Below are 19,852 nucleotides of genomic sequence, written 5' to 3'. Positions count from 1 at the left end.
ATATAAACCTGGTTTGTGTTCATAGTAAGGGCCTCGGAGGATTTTTTTGCTTCAATGAATGCTATTTATTTTCCTTAAATTCTGCTTGAAAATATAGTATATTGCATTGGAAATTGATGTCCATACCTTTTAATCAAAGCAAACATTTTCACGGATACTCTTAACTGCATTTTCATCCATGATAATAATAGCAGATATCTAGGATTTTTGTTGTTGTTAATTAAAAAAAAAAAAAAAAGTAAGCTCTGCTTGCTTCCTTGTTCACATTTCCACACTCCACAATGATGTGGCAGGAGAAAGTTGCCATTGGCTGCTGCTAGCCAACAGCCACTTGCTCTCTTGTCTAAAATTAACCACCTGTGCAAAGCTCCTTACACTAGAACGTGTGCAAGTTCCTTTCTATGCTCTGTGTCCACAAATAAGTACCCAGGACACTTACTTAAGTAAATCCCGCCTCACGCTGCTGGTAATTCCAGTTGACTGATTACATGAGTAGCAGAGGGCAAGAGAGAGAGAGAGTGAGAAGGAGAGAGAGTTTGTCTCCTACACTAGGTGTCCACTCCCAGTTGCTCCCAGATGCATCCAGGACTCAGAAGAGATGCCAAACAGGATGGATGTACAAGCCATCCCAACGACAACCGTATAGGTACGTCCACCACTTAAGGCTGGAGTCAGCACTGAAGCACTGAAGAGAGGCCAGTGGAGAGGCCTCTCTTCATCTTCACTCCTCTGCCTTCTGTGCGCAGTTGCCACTTAAAACCTCCCCTCTCCCGGTCGCAGCCATGTGTGACATGGGGGGTCTGGAGAACCTGGTGGCCAACACGGCCTACCTGAAAGCGCAGGCCGGCCTGGACAAGGACATGCGGCGGAGACGGCGCAGCCAGGCCCTCCCCAAGCCCGAGCAGTGCACTGCCGCCCGGTTCTGCGTGGGCGCCGACTTTGATTTCCTGTGCGTACGGCAGCCCATCGGCAGGACGTTCTTCCGGAGGTTCCTCGAGCAGTCCGCTGCTCCGGAGTACGCGGCCGCCGCGGAGTTCCTGGAAGAGCTGGCCTACTGGGACCTGGCGGAGGAGGACGGAACCAAGGACGAAGCCCAGCAGAACATCATCAACCGGTTCTGCAAGCCGGACTCGGACAGCTTCCTGTCCTTCCTGACAGGCGAGCTGGCGGAGAGGTGCCAGGCCGTCACTGCCAGGAACTTCCAGGAGATCATGAAGTGCCAGGTGAGGGACGCCACCAAGGAGTTCCTGAGGGGCAAGCCCTTCACCGAGTACCAGAACAGCCCGTACTTCGACAAGTTCCTGCAGTGGAAGCAGTTTGAGAAGCAGCCCATCAGCGAGAGGTACTTCTACGAGTTCAGGACTCTGGGCAAAGGAGGCTTTGGAGAGGTAGGCTATTTACACAGGTAGTACTTAGTAGTACAGCAGTTGGTTTAGAATGCAAGTAAAAAGCAATTTGAACATATTCACATCCGTTGGGAAAAACACATGATACGTAGAATCGTTTGAGGGAAGTATAAGTCTTTATTGTTGCGACAAAGTATAGTAAGATGACCTACAGAGCAGAGAACTGATGCAATACTATGAAATTATACAAACATATTTAACCATCAACCATCAGTTAACCATCACTGATTCTTTTCCACTCCTCTTCTCCCCATCTCTCCCCCCTGTCCTCTACTGTCCTGTGTGTTCCTGTCCTCCTCTGCTCTTCTGTCTTGCCCTGTCCTCTCCTCCCCATCACCCCTCCTCCTCCTCCTCTCATGTCTTCAACCTCTCCATCTCTCATCTCTTCTCTCCTCCATCTCTCCTTTCCTCCCCTGTCCTGTCCTGTCCTCTCCTCCTCTCCCATCCCCCCCCTCAGGTGTGTGCAGTGCAGGTGAAGTGCACGGGCCAGATGTACGCCTGCAAGAAGCTGGACAAGCGGCGGCTGAAGAGCAAGGGAGGCGAGCGGCTGGCCCTGCTGGAGAAGCAGATCCTGGAGAAGGTCAGCAGCATGCCCAACATACATGGTCTTGCCTGTTCTTGTAACAGCTTGTCATGTTTTGTTATATCTTGTCTTGTTTCGTCTTGTCTTGTCTTGTGTCTTGTTATGTCTTGTAGTTTGTCGTGTTACGTCTTGTCTTGTCTCATCTCGTCATGTCTTGTGTCGTTACATCTTTTCATCTTACATCTTGTCTTGTCTTGTGTCTTGTTATGTCTTGTAGTTTGTCTTATGTCTTGTCCCGTCATGTCTTGTCTTGTGTCGTTTTATCTTGTCATCTCATATCTTGTCATGTCTTGTATCTTGTTATCTATTTTTGTTTGTCTTGTTACATCTTGTCCTATCATGTCTTGCCTTGTTTCTTTTTTGTGATTCACTTTTTATAAGGTGCCTTGTTTCTTTAAATCTTGCCATCTTACATCTCGTCATGTCGTCTTGTCTTGTCTTGTGTCTTTTCATGTCTTGTTTTGTCTTGAGTCATGCGTCTCATCTTCTCTTGTCTTGTGTCTTGTGATGTGAGATTTGGTCATGTCTTGTATTGTTGTGTTATATCTTGTTATGTCTTGTCTTGCCCTGTTTAATGTCTGTGTTAATGGTTATTCATGACTGGAAGAGGAGAAAAATCTGCACTCACCGGCTGAGTCAAATACCACCATGCCCATAAGCAGGCGCGTTTCGTCCGCTAAGCCATCATCAGTGCGTGCTTAAGGGCCGAAACGCATCTGCTTATGGACATAGTGGTATTTAGAGTAATAAATAAATAATGAGACTCAGCCTGTGAGTGCGGATTTTCTCCTCTTTTTAAGTTTGTAGTTTTTCGCCCACCACAAGTTATTTATTTTACTCTAGAAGTTGAGCGCGCCCTCTGCTACACCTGAATTCATGACTGGAGCCATGTCAAAAGATAACTTCCTGTAACACAGGAAGTGCGGGCGGGTGTACTGCAACTGACAGTGATTGCCTGATGAAGGTCTAGTACCGAAACGTCGTTTATTAAAGAAATGGTCAGTGTGCGGGAGTTTTTTTAAACTATTGCTGAGTAACATGTTTATTACCTGATCTCATGTCACCTTAAAGGTCAACAGCCCGTTCCTGGTCAACCTGGCCTACGCCTACGACACGCCGGTGCACCTGTGCCTCGTCATGACCCTGATGACGGGCGGCGACCTCAAGTATCACATCTACGACATGGGCGAGCGCGGCATCGACCCCGAGCGCATCGTCTACTACACGGCGCAGATCACCTGCGGCCTGCTGCACCTGCACTCCATGGACATCGTGTACCGCGACATGAAGCCGGAGAACGTGCTGCTGGACAGCCGCGGCCAGTGTCGCCTCTCCGACCTGGGGCTGGCCGTGCAGCTGCGGCAGGAGGTGGCGATCAACCAGAAGGTGGGTGGATGTGTGTGTGTGTGTGTGTGTGTGTGTGTGTGTGTGTGTGTGTGTGTGTGTGTGTGTGTGTGTGTGTGTGTGTGTGTGTGTGAAAGAGAGAGAGAGAGAGAGAGATAGAGAGATAGAGAGGCATGTGGTGTGTGTGTGTGTGATTGTGTGTGTGTGTGTGTGTGTGTCTGTGTGTGTGTGTGTGTGTGTGTGTGTGTGTGTGAAAGAGAGAGAGAGAGAGAGAGAGAGAGAGAGGCATGTGGTGTGTGTGTGTGTGTGTGGGGGGGCTCTTGGACCTGTGGCTGGCCATGCAGCTGACCATCTGGGTCTAATCACATTCAAGGTGCCATTTACACAAGGACAATTGCGAGGGAAAATTACAAAATATTTTATCAGAAGTGCCTTTGGTTTACATGGCACACAAAAAAACACACCAAAAAATCTGAGGACTTCTTTCAAAGTATAGGGTTTTGAAGATGACTCGGGTTGCTTCGGAAAAAAAGCAAAACGTGTTCACGTACATCTTTACATCACACTACACCCCGACTGTGTGGTTGCCGTGCAAACGAAAGACACTTTCGCTAAAATATTTTGTCGTTATCATCTCGCTATCATCCTCGTGTAAAAGACATAGATTTTTTTTTTAAAATCTGAATTTAAAAAAAGATTAATATGAATTGTATTTAAATACATTTTATTGCGTTTGGAAAATAGCTTTTTAAATGCTGTTGCTATTCCTGTGGTGTGTGTGTGTGTGCCGTCTACAGTGTGTCAGACACAAATAGACTTGGCCAGCAACACACTCTAATTGTACTGTGCTGTTTCAGGAGTGTAAAACAAAGGTGTGTAACTGGGTCTGGTAATCTGCTTGTGTAGTCAGCAGAGATTAAATGGACACAGGACAGAAGCAAGTTAGTCTAATTATCATCGACTTTCAAATCTCTTTGAGACTTGTTCTGACCTAGACCATAACAATTAACTTTTCTCAAACGACATGGTTGGCCCACCTCCCTTGGTTGCTGCTGTTCGAGGCCAGAAAAGGCCGAAGTTTAAAACAAAAATGTTCGTAGTCCCAATACAACGTCTCTGCTTAAACCACCAAGTCTCCGCTTTGACACACCTCTACCCAGGACCGTTGGAGCTGCTCAAGGTTGATTGCTTCCTGACAAACTGGGTGGAGTTCCCAAGTTCTCCGGAGCTCAGAAAGTACTTGCATTGCTCTTGACCTGACTAGTAGCAACGCCGAAGGTGTTGCGTCACTAAGAGGGTGTAGCCTGGCTAGCAGCAAGTAGTAATGGATCGAACACTAAAGCGCCCCTTGATATACGTTCTGTATGTAAAACCCAGATTTCGGGATTTTGGATGTTGTACATTAATTATCTGAGCACCCAAAGTTGTAAACGGCTAAATTTGCAGTGGCTAAATGCACGTAATTGCCATACTTTTGTCTATCTATAACGTTTTCAACTTCCTGTTCCTCCCTCACTGTCCTCTAAACTGCCAGCGAAATTGTGCGCGCATTTGCAGCCTTGGCACATATACTGTGATTGATTGGGCAGTTACCTACACCCCCAAACCTGTTTGGTTGAGCCCGTGGTTCTCAACCTTTTTTGAGCAAATGCCCCCTTGACTTCAGCTTAAAGGGGTATGCCACTATTTTGGGGCTTAATACAGTTAAAATCGTTGGCTGGGGTTTATAAAGGTGGTGAAGTGTCTTATTTTTCATGTTAAGCATTGTCTTGCTTTGAGACGAGGGAATATGTCGCTAAGCTAGTGAAAGTCAATGGATCCGTGTAGCATTGTAGCATGCTACACAGATCCCAATGATTTTAACTGTATTAAGCCCCAAAATAGTGGCATACCCCTTTAAGCCTGCCAATGCACCCCCCAATGTCATTGGGCCAATGGCAGCTAAGCTATTCGCTAAACTATTGCACAGACCCAGTAACTCAATTGGATCTGTTGGGCAGTGCTAAGTTGTGTGCGTCCAAAGTCACAGATCCACTTTTGTGTTTAACCGTGCGCTAACCCCTTTGTGCAGAGCCTATGAAATAACCTTACTGTCACCAAAATAATGTAATAATGTAATAACATGCAGGGCTTTTTCTAGGATTTTTTGGCATGAGGGAGCATCATGGCAGGTTGCGGGGTGGTGAAGGGGGGTGTCCCCCCCGTGGTTGAGAAATTTACTAGGGGCGCTCAAATATATATATATTTTAAAAAGTATGAGGGAGCACCCGTGGAGGTATGAGGGTGGAGCGCCCCTATTTCCCTGTTCAGAAAAAGCCCTGTGTAGTGACTAAGTCTTTATCTGTTACTTATGGCTCTTGGTAATGGCAAAGCAGTGTTGCTTTGATGTAGTTGAGTCTTTTCAGCAGTGAGTGAATAGGCCAGACACCATAGCCAGGCTACGACCTGCTATTGACACAACATCTTCGCAGTTGCTTCTAGTTAGGCCAGGAGCAATGCAAATATAGTTTCTGAACTTTTTAAAAATGGGAAACTCTACCTTCTTTGTCCGGAACCAATCAACTTTTAGCAGCTCCAACGGCCCTGGGTAGAGGCGTGTTCAAGGCAGTGATGTGATTTAAGCATAGACGTTCTGGGACTAAGAATATATTTGATTTCAAACTTAGACACAGCCTTTTCTGGCCTCGACCAGTAGCACACCGAGGGAGGCAGGTCAACCATGCCATTTTGGAAATGTTAACTGTTATGCACTTGGTCAGACCAAGTCTCGAACAGAGATTTGAAAGTCGATGATGGGCCAGCGGCAGAGGCGATTCTAGGGTCAGGTGGGGCCCCAAGCGAAAAATTCAAAGGAATGATCATTTGAAACAAAATTGCCACTGTTGTAGTAAAGTGTGAGAATGTTATTTAGCATAAGGGCTTTGGGGCCCCAAGCGGTTGCCTGCCTAGCCTGGTTACAAGATACGCCTCTGGCCAGTGGGCCCATTTGCACGAAGAGGCCACGACAGGCTCATAGTCATGCCAGTGGAAAGAGTACAAGCCAAGCTTTGTAAACTGAAGCACTGATGAGGAACAGCAGGTGAAACACTGATGAGAAGAATTGAAGGGGGTGTGAGGCTTGGGGTGTGAATAAGTTTAACTGCAAAACTCTCACTGTAGCGAAGGGGAGTAGAGTTGCCCAGTTGGGACTCGAACCCAGACCTTCTGGGGTAGTCAACCGGGAATCTGACCGCTACACCAAAGAGCAAGGCTCGTTGGTGTGACAGTCAGAACACATCCACAACCCTAGTGATCACTCCATCATACTCACATGGTAAAGTGCCCTAAGTGCCCAAAATGCAATATGACGGCAATGAGAAACACTGAGGTGACAAATGTTGTGCCATGAAAGGATAAAAGAAGATACAGTTGCCGTATGCAGGGCCGCTGACAGCTTTGGCTAGACCCGGGACAAGGTCACCTGAAAGGGCCCCCTCACCCAATGCATACGGTGTAATGAGGAGCCAATTCTAGACCCCCCCTCTCTATCTGTGCTCGGTACAACTGATCTCTTTGTCCTCCACCTGTCGGCTTCTCTGGCTGCATGACAGAGTCAGGCCAAGAGGTTAGCAGGGGTGACATGAGGTCAGGCTGTGTTTGTCATTGGTGTCATTCCCATCGCTTAATCCCATTAATATGCTGCTAGGGTCATATGGGGGTCGGGTGACTGTACATCTGCTGAGGCAGTGTGTGTGTGTGTGTGTGTGTGTGGGTGATGCACAAGTGTGTGTGTGTGTGTGTGTGTGTGTGTGTGTGTGTGTGTGCGGGTGTGTGTACTTATACCACTCTTGTGAGGACCAAAACCTGACATTTCACGTTTGCTGTGAGGACATTTGTGGTTTTGAGGACATTTTGGTCGGTCCTCACAGCCATTTAATATGTTTTGTTGTTGATGAAAAAACTAAAAGTGCAAAAACCATTTTTGTTTACTGACAGGTTAGAGTAAGGAATTGTTTTGGTCAGGGCACAGTTTAGCATTCACTAGTTTGGAATGCTAGTATGGTAAAATGCATTGGAGTCAACTCACGATTCGGTTCATATTACGATTTTTGACCTATGGTTCGATACATCCTACGATTTTTAAATTCTTTTTGATGATCGTGTATAGGTTAAATAGGTTACAAGAGGCTACTGATCATTTAAAAAAAGGTAGAAAAGAAAAATGATACTGATCTGTTTTCTGGACTGAATGGTAACAGAACTTTGAAAGGGCATATCACAATAGGGCCTACTGCCTTCTTGCTTCACAATAAAGTATCGTGAATGCGTATCGTATTCGATGTTACAGCCCTACACAGTACAGTACATTGTGTACAGTGTGTGTATGCGTCCATGCGTGTGTGTCTGTGTCATGTACCTGTGTGCCCTTCTGCCCTTGTATGTACGTACCATTTGTGAGTGTGCTGTGGTTGTCGGGGCATGACGCTCCGCTCAGCTAGCATAGCGTGCACTAATGCTAATCTGGGCATTACCCAAATCAGGGCCCTCATCCGTAGGCTACTCTACTCTACTCTCCGCCTGCCTGCCACTGCATCAGCCTCAGCAGGACCCCAATCTGCTGAGAGGAGAGCACCCCGGGTGGGCTGGCCTCACCTCGCGCTTATCAGTAAACAAACATGCATGTGTACAGTCTTAAGATCTACCCTGAGATTCACCTTATCCCAGAGGTCAGGTCAGCTCACCTCTCGGTGTGAGTTTGTCTACAGTGAGTGCACAGTTATAGGCTACTCTGTGTGTGTGTGTGTGTGTGTGTGTGTGTGTGTGTGTGTGTGTGTGTGTGTGTGTGTGTGTGTGTGTGTGTGTGTGTGTGTGTGTGTGTGTGTGCGTGCCTGCGTGCGTGCGTGCATGCGTGTGTGTGTGTGTGTGTGTGTATGTGACTTGAGGCTGGTTTAGACTCGCCCTTCAGTTGGGGGATATGCACTGTCAGCGAGGGGTAGAGGCAGATCAAGTACCCAAACAGCCACCATGCCCCCTCTTTTGGTGCTGAAAAGACCCCTTGCCTCGATCTACATATATATTTCTCCGAGGCTGAATTGTCTGCGACTATTTCTCTCTTTCCTTTCTTACTACTACCCCTTTCAATGATTCTATGTCTGTCTGTCTGTCTGTCTGTCTGTCTGTCCCCAGCTCTGTCTGTCTGCCAGTCTGTCTGTCTGTCTGTCACTCATTCTCGCTCTCTGCTCCCATCTCTCACTCTCTATACCGCTTATCGGTGGACTGGTGGGTACTGGGCTGCTGCAGCATCTACAGTACTCTCTCTCTCTCTCTCTCTCTCTCTCTCTCTCTCTCTCTCTCTCTCTCTCACACACACACACACACACACTCTGTCTCTATCTCCATCTCTCTCTTTCTTCATCTGTGGTGGATGATGACTTCTGCCGCTGTATCTGTCTACCCCCCTGTCTCTCTCTCTGAAGACTGGCGCCTGTAGCTACATGGGTGCCCGAGACATAACACTAGCCCCAGAGTCATGAGCCCCGAGCAATAACACCAAGTTATTGCTGCAATTTCGGTCCTTTCTGTTTTTTGTTTTTTTTAAGAAGTAAACTCTGAACTCTAAATCCTTTCTCTCTCTCTCTCTCTCTCTCTCTCTCCTCTCTCCCTCTCTCTCTCTCTCTCCTCTCTCTAGGCTGGCACCAGTGGCTACATGGCGCCCGAGCTCCTGCGTCAGGACCCGTACAGCATGTCTGTGGACTGGTGGGCGCTGGGCTGCAGTATCTACGAGATGGTGGCGGGCCGCCTGCCCTTCAAGGACTTCAAGGAGAAGGTGCAGAAGGACGAGGTGACGCGCCGCACCTTCGAGGACGACGTCAAGTTCACCCACCGCAACTTCGACGCGCCCACCCGCAGCATCATCGAGCAGCTGCTCAAGAAGAAAGTCAGCCGGCGCCTCGGGAGCAAGTAAGGATGTAGAGATTTAAAAACATTTTTGGGTAAAATTCAAGATTCTCTCTGCTGTGTAACAAAGATTTGGGATAATTTGTAATTTGTCTATACATTCATTTCATTTTTTGGGCTTTTTATGACTTTGATAGTTATAGCGAAGATGCAACAGGAAGTGGTTGGGAGAGAGAGATGGTGCAGGGTCAGGAAATGATGCAAGTAACATTCAAGATACAAGATTTTTATTTGTCACACTTCTTTTTGTGTTGACACTTCTTAAGGCTTTTGATGGCTTTGGGAAAGGGGAAATTTTTCCTGGTGAACCAGTAGCCTGGTTTGTGTAGCCCAGCCCCCGCCCTGGGCGTCAACACATAGCTTCTGGTTCACCAGGAAAGGGGAAATTAGCATTTTCTGAATTCTGTGCCCTTGTATCCGAAGTAGGTGTTATATAGTAGGTCATGCAAGAGCTAAAAGTTGTAGTTATGTAGACGGAATTATAATATTGTAATCTGTGGGCATTTCTTTATTGTGTGTGCACCAACATGTTATCTCAAGGAACCCAGCACTTCATAAGGGCCCATAGATGGCTATGCTATGGTTGGTTTGGATGGAGTCCCAAAATTATTTTCTTTCAGCATTTTAGTCTATTAGCATTCCATTCTACTGTACCTAACCAGGAAGCCATAGAATCTTCCAGGGCCACAGCAGACCCCATACCAACGCCAACCATGGTCCTGGACGAAGCAGCGGCAAAGCCAGCCAATGACTACTGAAATGGCCTCTAAAGTTAGCATAAAAACATCACCAAAACGGAAATGTGTTGTAAATACCCATGAAAATGGTTTATGTTTGCTACAGCAACTCTTGCCAATGCTCATAGAGAGAAGGTTTAAAGTTGACAGGCTCTGTTACCTCTGTTGACCCCCTCTGTTGGAGTCAGAGGATTGTAATTTTGATTACTGTAGCGTACGTACTATACATACCCGGGTACGTAATTCACTGTAAATCACCCTGGATAATACTGTTACCTAAATGACATGTACTGCACTTTACCGTAATGAAGAGAACATCTCAGGTGGCCCCAAGACTTCATGTTGTGTATTGTAGTCAGGGGAGAAAGTATCTAGTACCGGTATGAAATTTACAGCCGATGCACAGTACTGGTAAGAGAATATTGCTGGCCAAAAACCCACATTTGAAAAAAGTTAGGTCTTTTATTTAAAGGGACACTGTGCAGGAAATGGTCAAAAAAGGTACTGCAACTATGCTGCTCATTGAAACTGGGCTGCCTATTGCCAAATTTGATCTTTACATGAAAGTTTACTAAGTAATAAACAAATATTTTCTAGTATGGTCCAAATACAGTCATTTTTGCAGCTAAAAATGGCTATTTTTGGAAATTCAAAATGGCGGACCATGGAGAAGATCCCCCTTTTCATGCAATTTTTCCAGTCATAATGAATACTTAGAATTTGATGGTGGTGGTAAGTATTCATGAAAAAAGTAACATTTTTGAATGGGCATGAATGAATTCTGGAAATTAACAACTAAAAATCTCACACAGTGTCCCTTTAAGTAGAAAACACATAGCCTACAACCTCACTATTCCATTTGAGACAAGTGTCTAAGAGACACCCGGAATTGCAAAGCAACAATATACGTAGAACTGTAGTGCATGTGTTTATTTTTTTGCATGTATATTTGGTTTGTTTGAGAATTAGAACATTACTTTTACACCAGATTGTAGTCCATGTCAATCAGAGCTGTACCCTTTGTAGCGCAGGGGAGTAGAGTTGCCCAGTCGGGACTCGAACCTGGGCCTACTGGGATTGTAAACTTGGGCTCTGCCTGCTACACCAAAGAGCCAGGCTCGTTGGCGTGACAGTCAGAACACACCCACAACCCTAGTGATGGTCACTCCATCACACTGCCTTCCCCTTCGGGAAGCGCACCCGTGCGCTTCACACACTCATGGTGTCCCTCACGCAACTGCCCATCATGCTTCTCCCATTCAGTGTGCCCCATCATCAATGCTTCACCCATCACTTGGGTCCCTCGCACCGGGGTCACCAATCTTGGGTGTCCTGCACATGGAATTACGGCTCACACACAATGGGTACGCTTCCGATGGCCTCACGGTAGCTATCCCACTTCTGACACCCGGGGGATTTGTATGGTCTGTGTGTATGTTTAGCTTCATAACCGATTAGCTCACCACTTAAACGGCGTCAAGCTACTCAACGTGGCGAGTTATGACCATCGTTTACTAAACAGAGAAAAGGTCAGGATAAGACAGGAATTAGGGGTAAGGGTGAGGCTCGCTTTACCGTTGACCATCAGGTGAATGGCCACAGGTAGTAAGAAGACTCAGGAAAGCAACAGAAATACTGTGTACTGCTTTATCTGTGCGCCTATCACGCCGTCTATCACCTTTTGTCACTTGGTCACACTGTACTACTACCAGGGGCGAGTTTAGGCTATTTTTAGTGGGGCCACGGCCCCACCGTGACTTGGCTCGGCCCCACTAGCTCAGGAGCCTTTTAAAATATTATTTGTGAATTGTATCGGGAATTAATGCAATTGCGCAGTCGCTTTGCCCCTGCGCAATATTCTGCTGCGACTGCCCCGTCTGGCAACCCTGTGTATGAACTTCAAGAAAGGTCTTGTGACGAGTCTGCCACACCTCTTCCGATTGGTTTGCATCTTCATGCAACTGTTTGCCGCCAGAGTTGTGTTCAGTTATGATTTTTGCGAAAGTAGTTTCTGGATTTATCATGCAGCCGAGGCAGAACCCAAATCTGCGCATATTCTTGTGATGAGAAGGTATGATGCACACTACACTACACACAATAAAGTGGTGTAGGCTACTGTGTGCAGACTATGATAGCATTGGTGTCATCATAACTGACATAATTTTGTAAGCTGGTATGGTAAAAAAGTGTTGCGATGAAAGGCCATTAAAATCGTCCATTATTAGGTTGTGGATATCCGTGAAACATGCTTAACATAGGTAGCAGTGGCTAAGATTTTGTCAGGTGGTGCCTTGCGACGCACAGCCTACTTTCACTTTCGCCAGTGTTATGGGGCTCTCTGTTGACCACTTCATGCAAGGTGAGTCAGTCAGAATCACTAAAGCTTGAGGTAGCAAGATAACGGAAAGGGGAGTCAAATACAGATGGAATACAATGCGTAATCAACCTAGGCCTGAGGTAACCATGCCGTTTCTTTGCAAATGTATCAGAAAAAAAAAAATCAGAGTACAAATGATGAGGACATAGTGCTAAATAGGGGTTGTTACTACTAATAGCCTACGCCATCATCAGGACAGTCAACATTATATATCTGCCTGGCAGCGTTTAGAAGTTGTGACTGGAGGGAATGAAACATGCTTCAGCCTTGGAATGGCGAACAGCAGGCAAATCTCTGCTGAAATTAGGCCTATATTACGGCGAGTCACCATTACATTGATAGTCGAGGTTCGCCCATATGCAGGGGAGGTTTATGTTTTGGTGATGCTGTAATTGTGATGTGAGAATGCGGGCTATCCAACTTCTCACTTAGCCTACTGATTTTGATGATTGGGAACTGTGTGAAGTTTATTGTTAGACAGCTGCTGCTTATAAACTCCACACTGAATAGCGGTTAGCGTTAGCGATTGCTAAGCACTTTTATTTGTAACTTTAACTTACAGTTGGGATAGTATCGTGCTGTACTGTATGCAGAATTTGCATTAGTGACATTATGTTTGATTGCTTTGTGAACACATCCTGTAAAATTGCGTCTTTGGTTGTAGCAAGTTAGCTAAACATGCCAGGTTACGAGACCAGGGGCGATTTTAGCTTTTGATCTTTAGGGGGGCCTGGCCCCTGGTGCTGACAGTGGTACCTGACAGAGGTACCTGACAGAGCAAGCGTTCCATTTCTATTTCAGATTTGAGATTTCGTTTTCAAAAGGCTTTCAATTTTAAATAACAGTTCACTCAATGAAGGACTACCCACAAGACATGACATTACATTTCCCCCCACGAAATCTAACTTACATTAGGCTACCTACATAGGTAATCCTTGTGATTGGTAGCCTACTGTGTGTCATATACACACCCTAATGGTTGTCATAGTTCTTATGTGATTGAGAGGAAAGAAAAAGAGAGAGGGAAATATTATAATACAGTAGGCCTATAGGAAGTATTATACAGAGTTAGTGTTGTCACGATACCAATATTTTGGTACTGGTATCGGTATCAATATGTATTTCGGTACTTTTCGGTACTTCGGTAAAAAAACCTTTCTATGTCCTGTAATGCAATATCTTTCCAGCTCCTGGTACAAATCACACCAATCTCAATAAGTTATAACACGGTCATAATAGTCTACTCTGCACTGAAACAGTAGCATTTTTTTTAATAATCCCATCCAAATCATTTTGTTAAAATGACACTAAATACAAAAACATGAGTGGATATCTATTTGGATAACACACATCACATCATAGTAAGTTACTTTTAATTCAAATGTGATATGGACTGTTAGTGAATGTGCAGTGAATTATTTCTCACTCATTTTCTTGTTTTCACTGCTGGTACATTTTAACCAAAACCCCAACTCAATATTACAGGAGCCACTACTTGCTGTTCCCCAGCACTTCAGGGGTTAATCTGAAACTCGAGCTGATCCAATCAGAAGCGCCCCTCTCTCTCTCGCTCACCCACCCACTCACTCCCACACACGCAGCAGCAGGATCAAAAGCCCCCTCTTCTCTCTGTCTCACTCCGTATATATTATAAATGAGCTAGTTGTCTCGTAACCTGGCATGTTTAGCTAACTTGCTACAACCAAAGACGCAATTTTACAGGATGTGTTCACAAAGCAATCAAACATAATGTCACTAATGCAAATTCTGCATACAGTACAGCACGATACTATCCCAACTGTAAGTTAAAGTTACAAATAAAAGTGTGGAGTTTATAAGCAGCAGCTGTCTAACAATAAACTTCACACAGTTCCCAATCATCAAAATCAGTAGGCTAAGTGAGAAGTTGGATAGCCCGCATTCTCACATCACAATTACAGCATCACCAAAACATAAACCTCCCCTGCATATGGGCGAACCTCGACTATCAATGTAATGGTGACTCGCCGTAATATAGGCCTAATTTCAGCAGAGATTTGCCTGCTGTTCGCCATTCCAAGGCTGAAGCATGTTTCATTCCCTCCAGTCACAACTTCTAAACGCTGCCAGGCAGATATATAATGTTGACTGTCCTGATGATGGCGTAGGCTATTAGTAGTAACAACCCCTATTTAGCACTATGTCCTCATCATTTGTACTCTGATTTTTTTTTTCTGATACATTTGCAAAGAAACGGCATGGTTACCTCAGGCCTAGGTTGATTACGCATTGTATTCCATCTGTATTTGACTCCCCTTTCCGTTATCTTGCTACCTCAAGCTTTAGTGATTCTGACTGACTCACCTTGCATGAAGTGGTCAACAGAGAGCCCCATAACACTGGCGAAAGTGAAAGTAGGCTGTGCGTCGCAAGGCACCACCTGACAAAATCTTAGCCACTGCTACCTATGTTAAGCATGTTTCACGGATATCCACAACCTAATAATGGACGATTTTAATGGCCTTTCATCGCAACACTTTTTTTACCATACCAGCTTACAAAATTATGTCAGTTATGATGACACCAATGCTATCATAGTCTGCACACAGCAGCCTACACCACTTTATTGCGTGTAGTGTAGTGTGCATCATACCTTCTCATCACAAGAATATGCGCAGATTTGGGTTCTGCCTCGGCTGCATGATAAATCCAGAAACTACTTTCGCAAAAATCATAACTGAACACAACTCTGGCGGCAAACAGTTGCATGAAGATGCAAACCAATCGGAAGAGGTGTGGCAGACTCGTCACAAGACCTTTCTTGAAGTTCATACACAGGGTTGCCAGACGGGGCAGTCGCAGCAGAATATTGCGCAGGGGCAAAGCGACTGCGCAATTGCATTAATTCCCGATACAATTCACAAATAATATTTTAAAAGGCTCCTGAGCTAGTGGGGCCGAGCCAAGTCACGGTGGGGCCGTGGCCCCACTAAAAATAGCCTAAACTCGCCCCTGTACGAGACAACTAGCTCATTTATAATATATACGGAGTGAGACAGAGAGAAGAGGGGGCTTTTGATCCTGCTGCTGCGTGTGTGGGAGTGAGTGGGTGGGTGAGCGAGAGAGAGAGGGGCGCTTCTGATTGGATCAGCTCGAGTTTCAGATTAACCCCTGAAGTGCTGGGGAACAGCAAGTAGTGGCTCCTGTAATATTGAGTTGGGGTTTTGGTTAAAATGTACCAGCAGTGAAAACAAGAAAATGAGTGAGAAATAATTCACTGCACATTCACTAACAGTCCATATCACATTTGAATTAAAAGTAACTTACTATGATGTGATGTGTGTTATCCAAATAGATATCCACTCATGTTTTTGTATTTAGTGTCATTTTAACAAAATGATTTGGATGGGATTATTAAAAAAAATGCTACTGTTTCAGTGCAGAGTAGACTATTATGACCGTGTTATAACTTATTGAGATTGGTGTGATTTGTACCAGGAGCTGGAAAGATATTGCATTACAGGACATAGAAAGGTTTTTTACCGAAGTACCGAAAAGTACCGAAATACATATTGATACCGATACCAGTACCAAAATATTGGTATCGTGACAACACTAACTCTGTATAATACTTCCTATAGGCCTACTGTATTATAATATTTCCCTCTCTCTTTTTCTTTCCTCTCAATCACATAAGAACTATGACAACCATTAGGGTGTGTATATGACACACAGTAGGCTACCAATCACAAGGATTACCTATGTAGGTAGCCTAATGTAAGTTAGATTTCGTGGGGGGAAATGTAATGTCATGTCTTGTGGGTAGTCCTTCATTGAGTGAACTGTTATTTAAAATTGAAAGCCTTTTGAAAACGAAATCTCAAATCTGAAATAGAAATGGAACGCTTGCTCTGTCAGGTACCTCTGTCAGGTACCACTGTCAGCACCAGGGGCCAGGCCCCCCTAAAGATCAAAAGCTAAAATCGCCCCTGAACTACTACTAAAAGTAGAGTAGTCTAATAGATAAGGGGTCCTCAGATGACCTGGCTGTGCTTGTGCATGCAGGCAAGCTTTCCACAACCAGCTCTACAGAGGGATTTACAGAGGAGCTCTTTTTAGCCTGGCCTGACGAGAGTGGTGGGGGTGGGGATGGGGAAGGGGAAGGGGGTGAATGATGGTGGAGGTGAACAGAGAAGGAAAGCTGTGTGTGTGTGTGTGTGTGTGTGTGTGTGTGTGTGTGTGTGTGTGTGTGTGTGTGTGTGTGTGTGTGTGTGTGTGTGTGTGTGTGTATGTGTGTGTATGTGTCAAGGGTGGAACTTTTTTCTCCCCACCAGTCACTGCGGCAGGTAGATTTTAAAATCTACCAGTCACTTCCGTCATCTGGGAGGAGCCTGTAAAAGTCCTCAACGAAACTCATAATATGCACAATGAAAATTCAGCATCAGTATTGATAACTAGAATCCGTGTCTAATTGATAGTAGGTAACATTTGAAATATCTTTTAAAGGGGTATGCCACTATTTTGGGGCTTAATACAGTTAAAATCATTGGCCAGGGTTTATAAAGGTGGTAAAGTGTCCCTCTTTTAACTTGTCTTAAAGCAAGACAACGCTTAACATGAAAAATAAGATACTTTACCACCTTTATAAACCCCAGCCAACGATTTTAACTGTATTAAGCCCCAAAATAGTGGCATACCCCTTTAAGTGCTGCCTTGAAAATATAATCTTTCATCACAATTCACTGAAAATAGTAATACTCTCGTCTGGAACTTTGTTGAGGACTTTTACGGGCTCCTCTATCTCAGATGACGGAAGTAACCATGACCCAGCTGTATAAGCAGACAAGCTATTCGGCCTGTGTTGATAATAATGAACTCCTGGACTATGTTCAAACTTCCAAATGCATCGATTTGTGAGTACAGACCATAGTTGTACTACTGTAGAAGTTGGGTGTCATGGCATATGATTTTAGTGTGGTAAGTTTGGAGGTACTGCCAAGTTCCATTAGCGCTTGTACTAAGCTATTTTAGAATAACTCGGTAACTCGGCCAATGTTCGCCCCAAGATAGACTTCTACCTTCAGGTGGACTACTGGATGGATGGCACGGTTCAAATGGCATTAGGGTGAATCTACTCCGAACCATCACTTTAACAGAGGCTCTGCACAAATTTAATTTATCTAATTTTATGCATTTTATTCGATCTGCTGATTGACTCAGTGTGTCACATCACTGCTCTTCGCGTCAAATTAGGAGGTGGCATTAGGTGGAGTGCAGTACAGCAGCCTCTATCAAGTGGCGGACAGGCAGATGACTAGGCCTCTGTTACATTACATTACATTACATTACATTTCATTTAGCTGACGCTTTTATTCAGAGCGACTTACAGTTACTATATTTCAGGGTATTGGTAACAGGCTACCCTGGAGCAATGTGGGGTTAGGTGCCTTGCTCAAGGGCACTTCAGCCATGGATGCAGGTGTAGGGAGAGGTCAGGTGGGATTCGAACCTACAACCCCCAGATTGAAAGACCAACTCCCTAACCGTTAGACCGTTAGACCATGGCTGCCCCACTCTGTTGTCACTAAACCTCATTACAGTAGGAGATGTGTGGGAGAATGGGCTTGTCGTGTCGAAATAGCAACGTAGAAAAGCATCTGGGAATATCTGAGATATCTCCCTTCCAACAGGATTCTTAGTTTCAGTTCTTTGTCTCAGTTCAGATCTTTTGGAATAGGACTGCTTAAGGCAGCTAAATATCTATGAAGGGTGTATGCGCGCACAATACATGTGAGTTTTGCTTTCTGTGTCTCACATACGGTACTTCTGTGTTCATGTCTATCTTTTCCTGTCTATCTTTTCCTTATCTTGCTGTGCCTACAAGTGGGCCTTCTCTTTCTGTGCATCTAACATACAGTATCTGTGCGTTGCCGTAACAACATACTGTATGTGTCTCCCTCTTCCCCATGTCTGTCTCAGTGGCGAGGACCCGCGCAAGCACGAGTGGTTCAAGTCCATCAACTTCCCCCGGCTGGAGGCCGGCCTGATGGAGCCGCCGTGGACGCCGCGGCCCAACGTGGTCTACGCCAAGGACACGGGCGACATCCGCGACTTCTCGGAGGTCAGGGGCGTGCAGCTGGACGCGGCCGACCACAAGTTCTACAAGGAGTTCAGCACGGGCGCCGTGTCCATCCCCTTCCAGCAGGAGATGATGGACAGCGGCCTCTTCGAGGAGCTCAACGACCCCAGCAGGGTGGAACCCATCCCGCTGACGGGGGACGAGAAGAAGTCCAAGTCCTGCGTCCTGTCTTGAGGTATACATCACATCAGAGATGATGGGCCACGGGGATTCAGTTTCTATTTTTGGACATTATGTTGATAATCCTTGATATTCATCAGTTCCTGTTGAAAAATCAGAAGCAAACCAGATGTTCCCAGGGCTTTTTCTGAACGGGGAAATAAGGGCGCCACGCCCTCATACTCCGTGGATGCGCCCTCATGTTTTTTTTTTTTTTTTTTTTTTTTTTTTTTTTTTTTTTTAAGTAGAACCTACATTAAAACGGAATTTGGTTATAAACGCGGAATTGCACGGAATTTGCTCATTTCTTATGGTAAAATAAAAAATCCATTATTTTCGTCATCATTTATCAGTCTAAAAGACATTTCAAACACAAAATATGGCCACGATATCATATCTGGCCCACGCGAGGTGATGCGCAAAAGTTCTATCCATGATCCATGTCAGCGCATGTTGACAGTGAACGCATCTCTCTCCCAAGCATCGTTTCCGATGGTCTCCTGCGTCCTAACACTGGCCGTCAGAGCATCGAAGAAATCTTAAAACTCAACAGCACACAAATTTTGCCTAGTAGAACAGGTCAGGCTTAAACTCGTTGTCCTGTCCGTCTGTTACCAAGACTATGCGATGCGACACAGAAAAGACGGGCGGCTCTCCACTGCACTTTAATAAACAATGGAATCATCCGACACGAGGCACGAGTTTGGAGTTTGTTACAACAGACGTGACCGCTGTAAAATAAAAACTGTTCAGGCAATGCTTTGATCATGTCTTGTTGACTTTGTTGGCCACGGAGCATAGTGACTAAAAGTTAGCAGCAACTTTGAAAAAGGGTCAAGTCATCATCAGAAGAAAACGGCCGTCTTTGTGTGAAACGGTAGACGGTAGGGACTTTGCGAGGCTATTTATTTAATGCCTACATATAACGTGACCAAAAATGTCTCTAATGTAGCTGCACGTTGCAATATAGCCAAACTTATTCGAGAAAACCTGATGCAGCCCGAGTCCAACTTCGCCCGAGTCCAACTTCAATGCACCAGAAGTGAATTCGCCTTCTAGTTGGGTGCGTCACGTGCATTTAATAGAATATATGCGCATGTACATTTCAGCTACCTTATTACCTGGAATATTTTGAGGGCTGATATTACAAAAAGCTAGTAGGTAATTTTACTTTTCTTTTCTCTACCTACC

The 19,852-nt window shown here is 45.2% G+C and overlaps 1 protein-coding gene across 1 annotated transcript; it reads left to right on the top strand.

Annotated features, from left to right (window-relative positions):
* The first annotated feature begins 782 nt into the window (after positions 1-782).
* Positions 783-18,676, top strand: grk7b (G protein-coupled receptor kinase 7b). The gene is made up of 6 exons (XM_063204628.1): positions 783-1,388; positions 1,864-1,986; positions 3,061-3,375; positions 9,002-9,273; positions 17,849-17,854; positions 18,343-18,676. Exons 1-6 carry the CDS (start codon positions 783-785, stop codon positions 18,674-18,676), a joined length of 1,656 nt encoding a protein of 551 aa, XP_063060698.1.
* The last annotated feature ends 1,176 nt before the right edge of the window (positions 18,677-19,852 follow it).

Source organism: Engraulis encrasicolus, chromosome 8 (assembly GCF_034702125.1).
Source record: "Engraulis encrasicolus isolate BLACKSEA-1 chromosome 8, IST_EnEncr_1.0, whole genome shotgun sequence".
In the NCBI taxonomy this organism is placed as follows: Eukaryota; Metazoa; Chordata; class Actinopteri; order Clupeiformes; family Engraulidae; genus Engraulis; species Engraulis encrasicolus.
The sequence above is the reverse complement of the archived record's forward strand: the minus strand, read 5'-3'. Positions and strand labels throughout refer to the sequence as shown.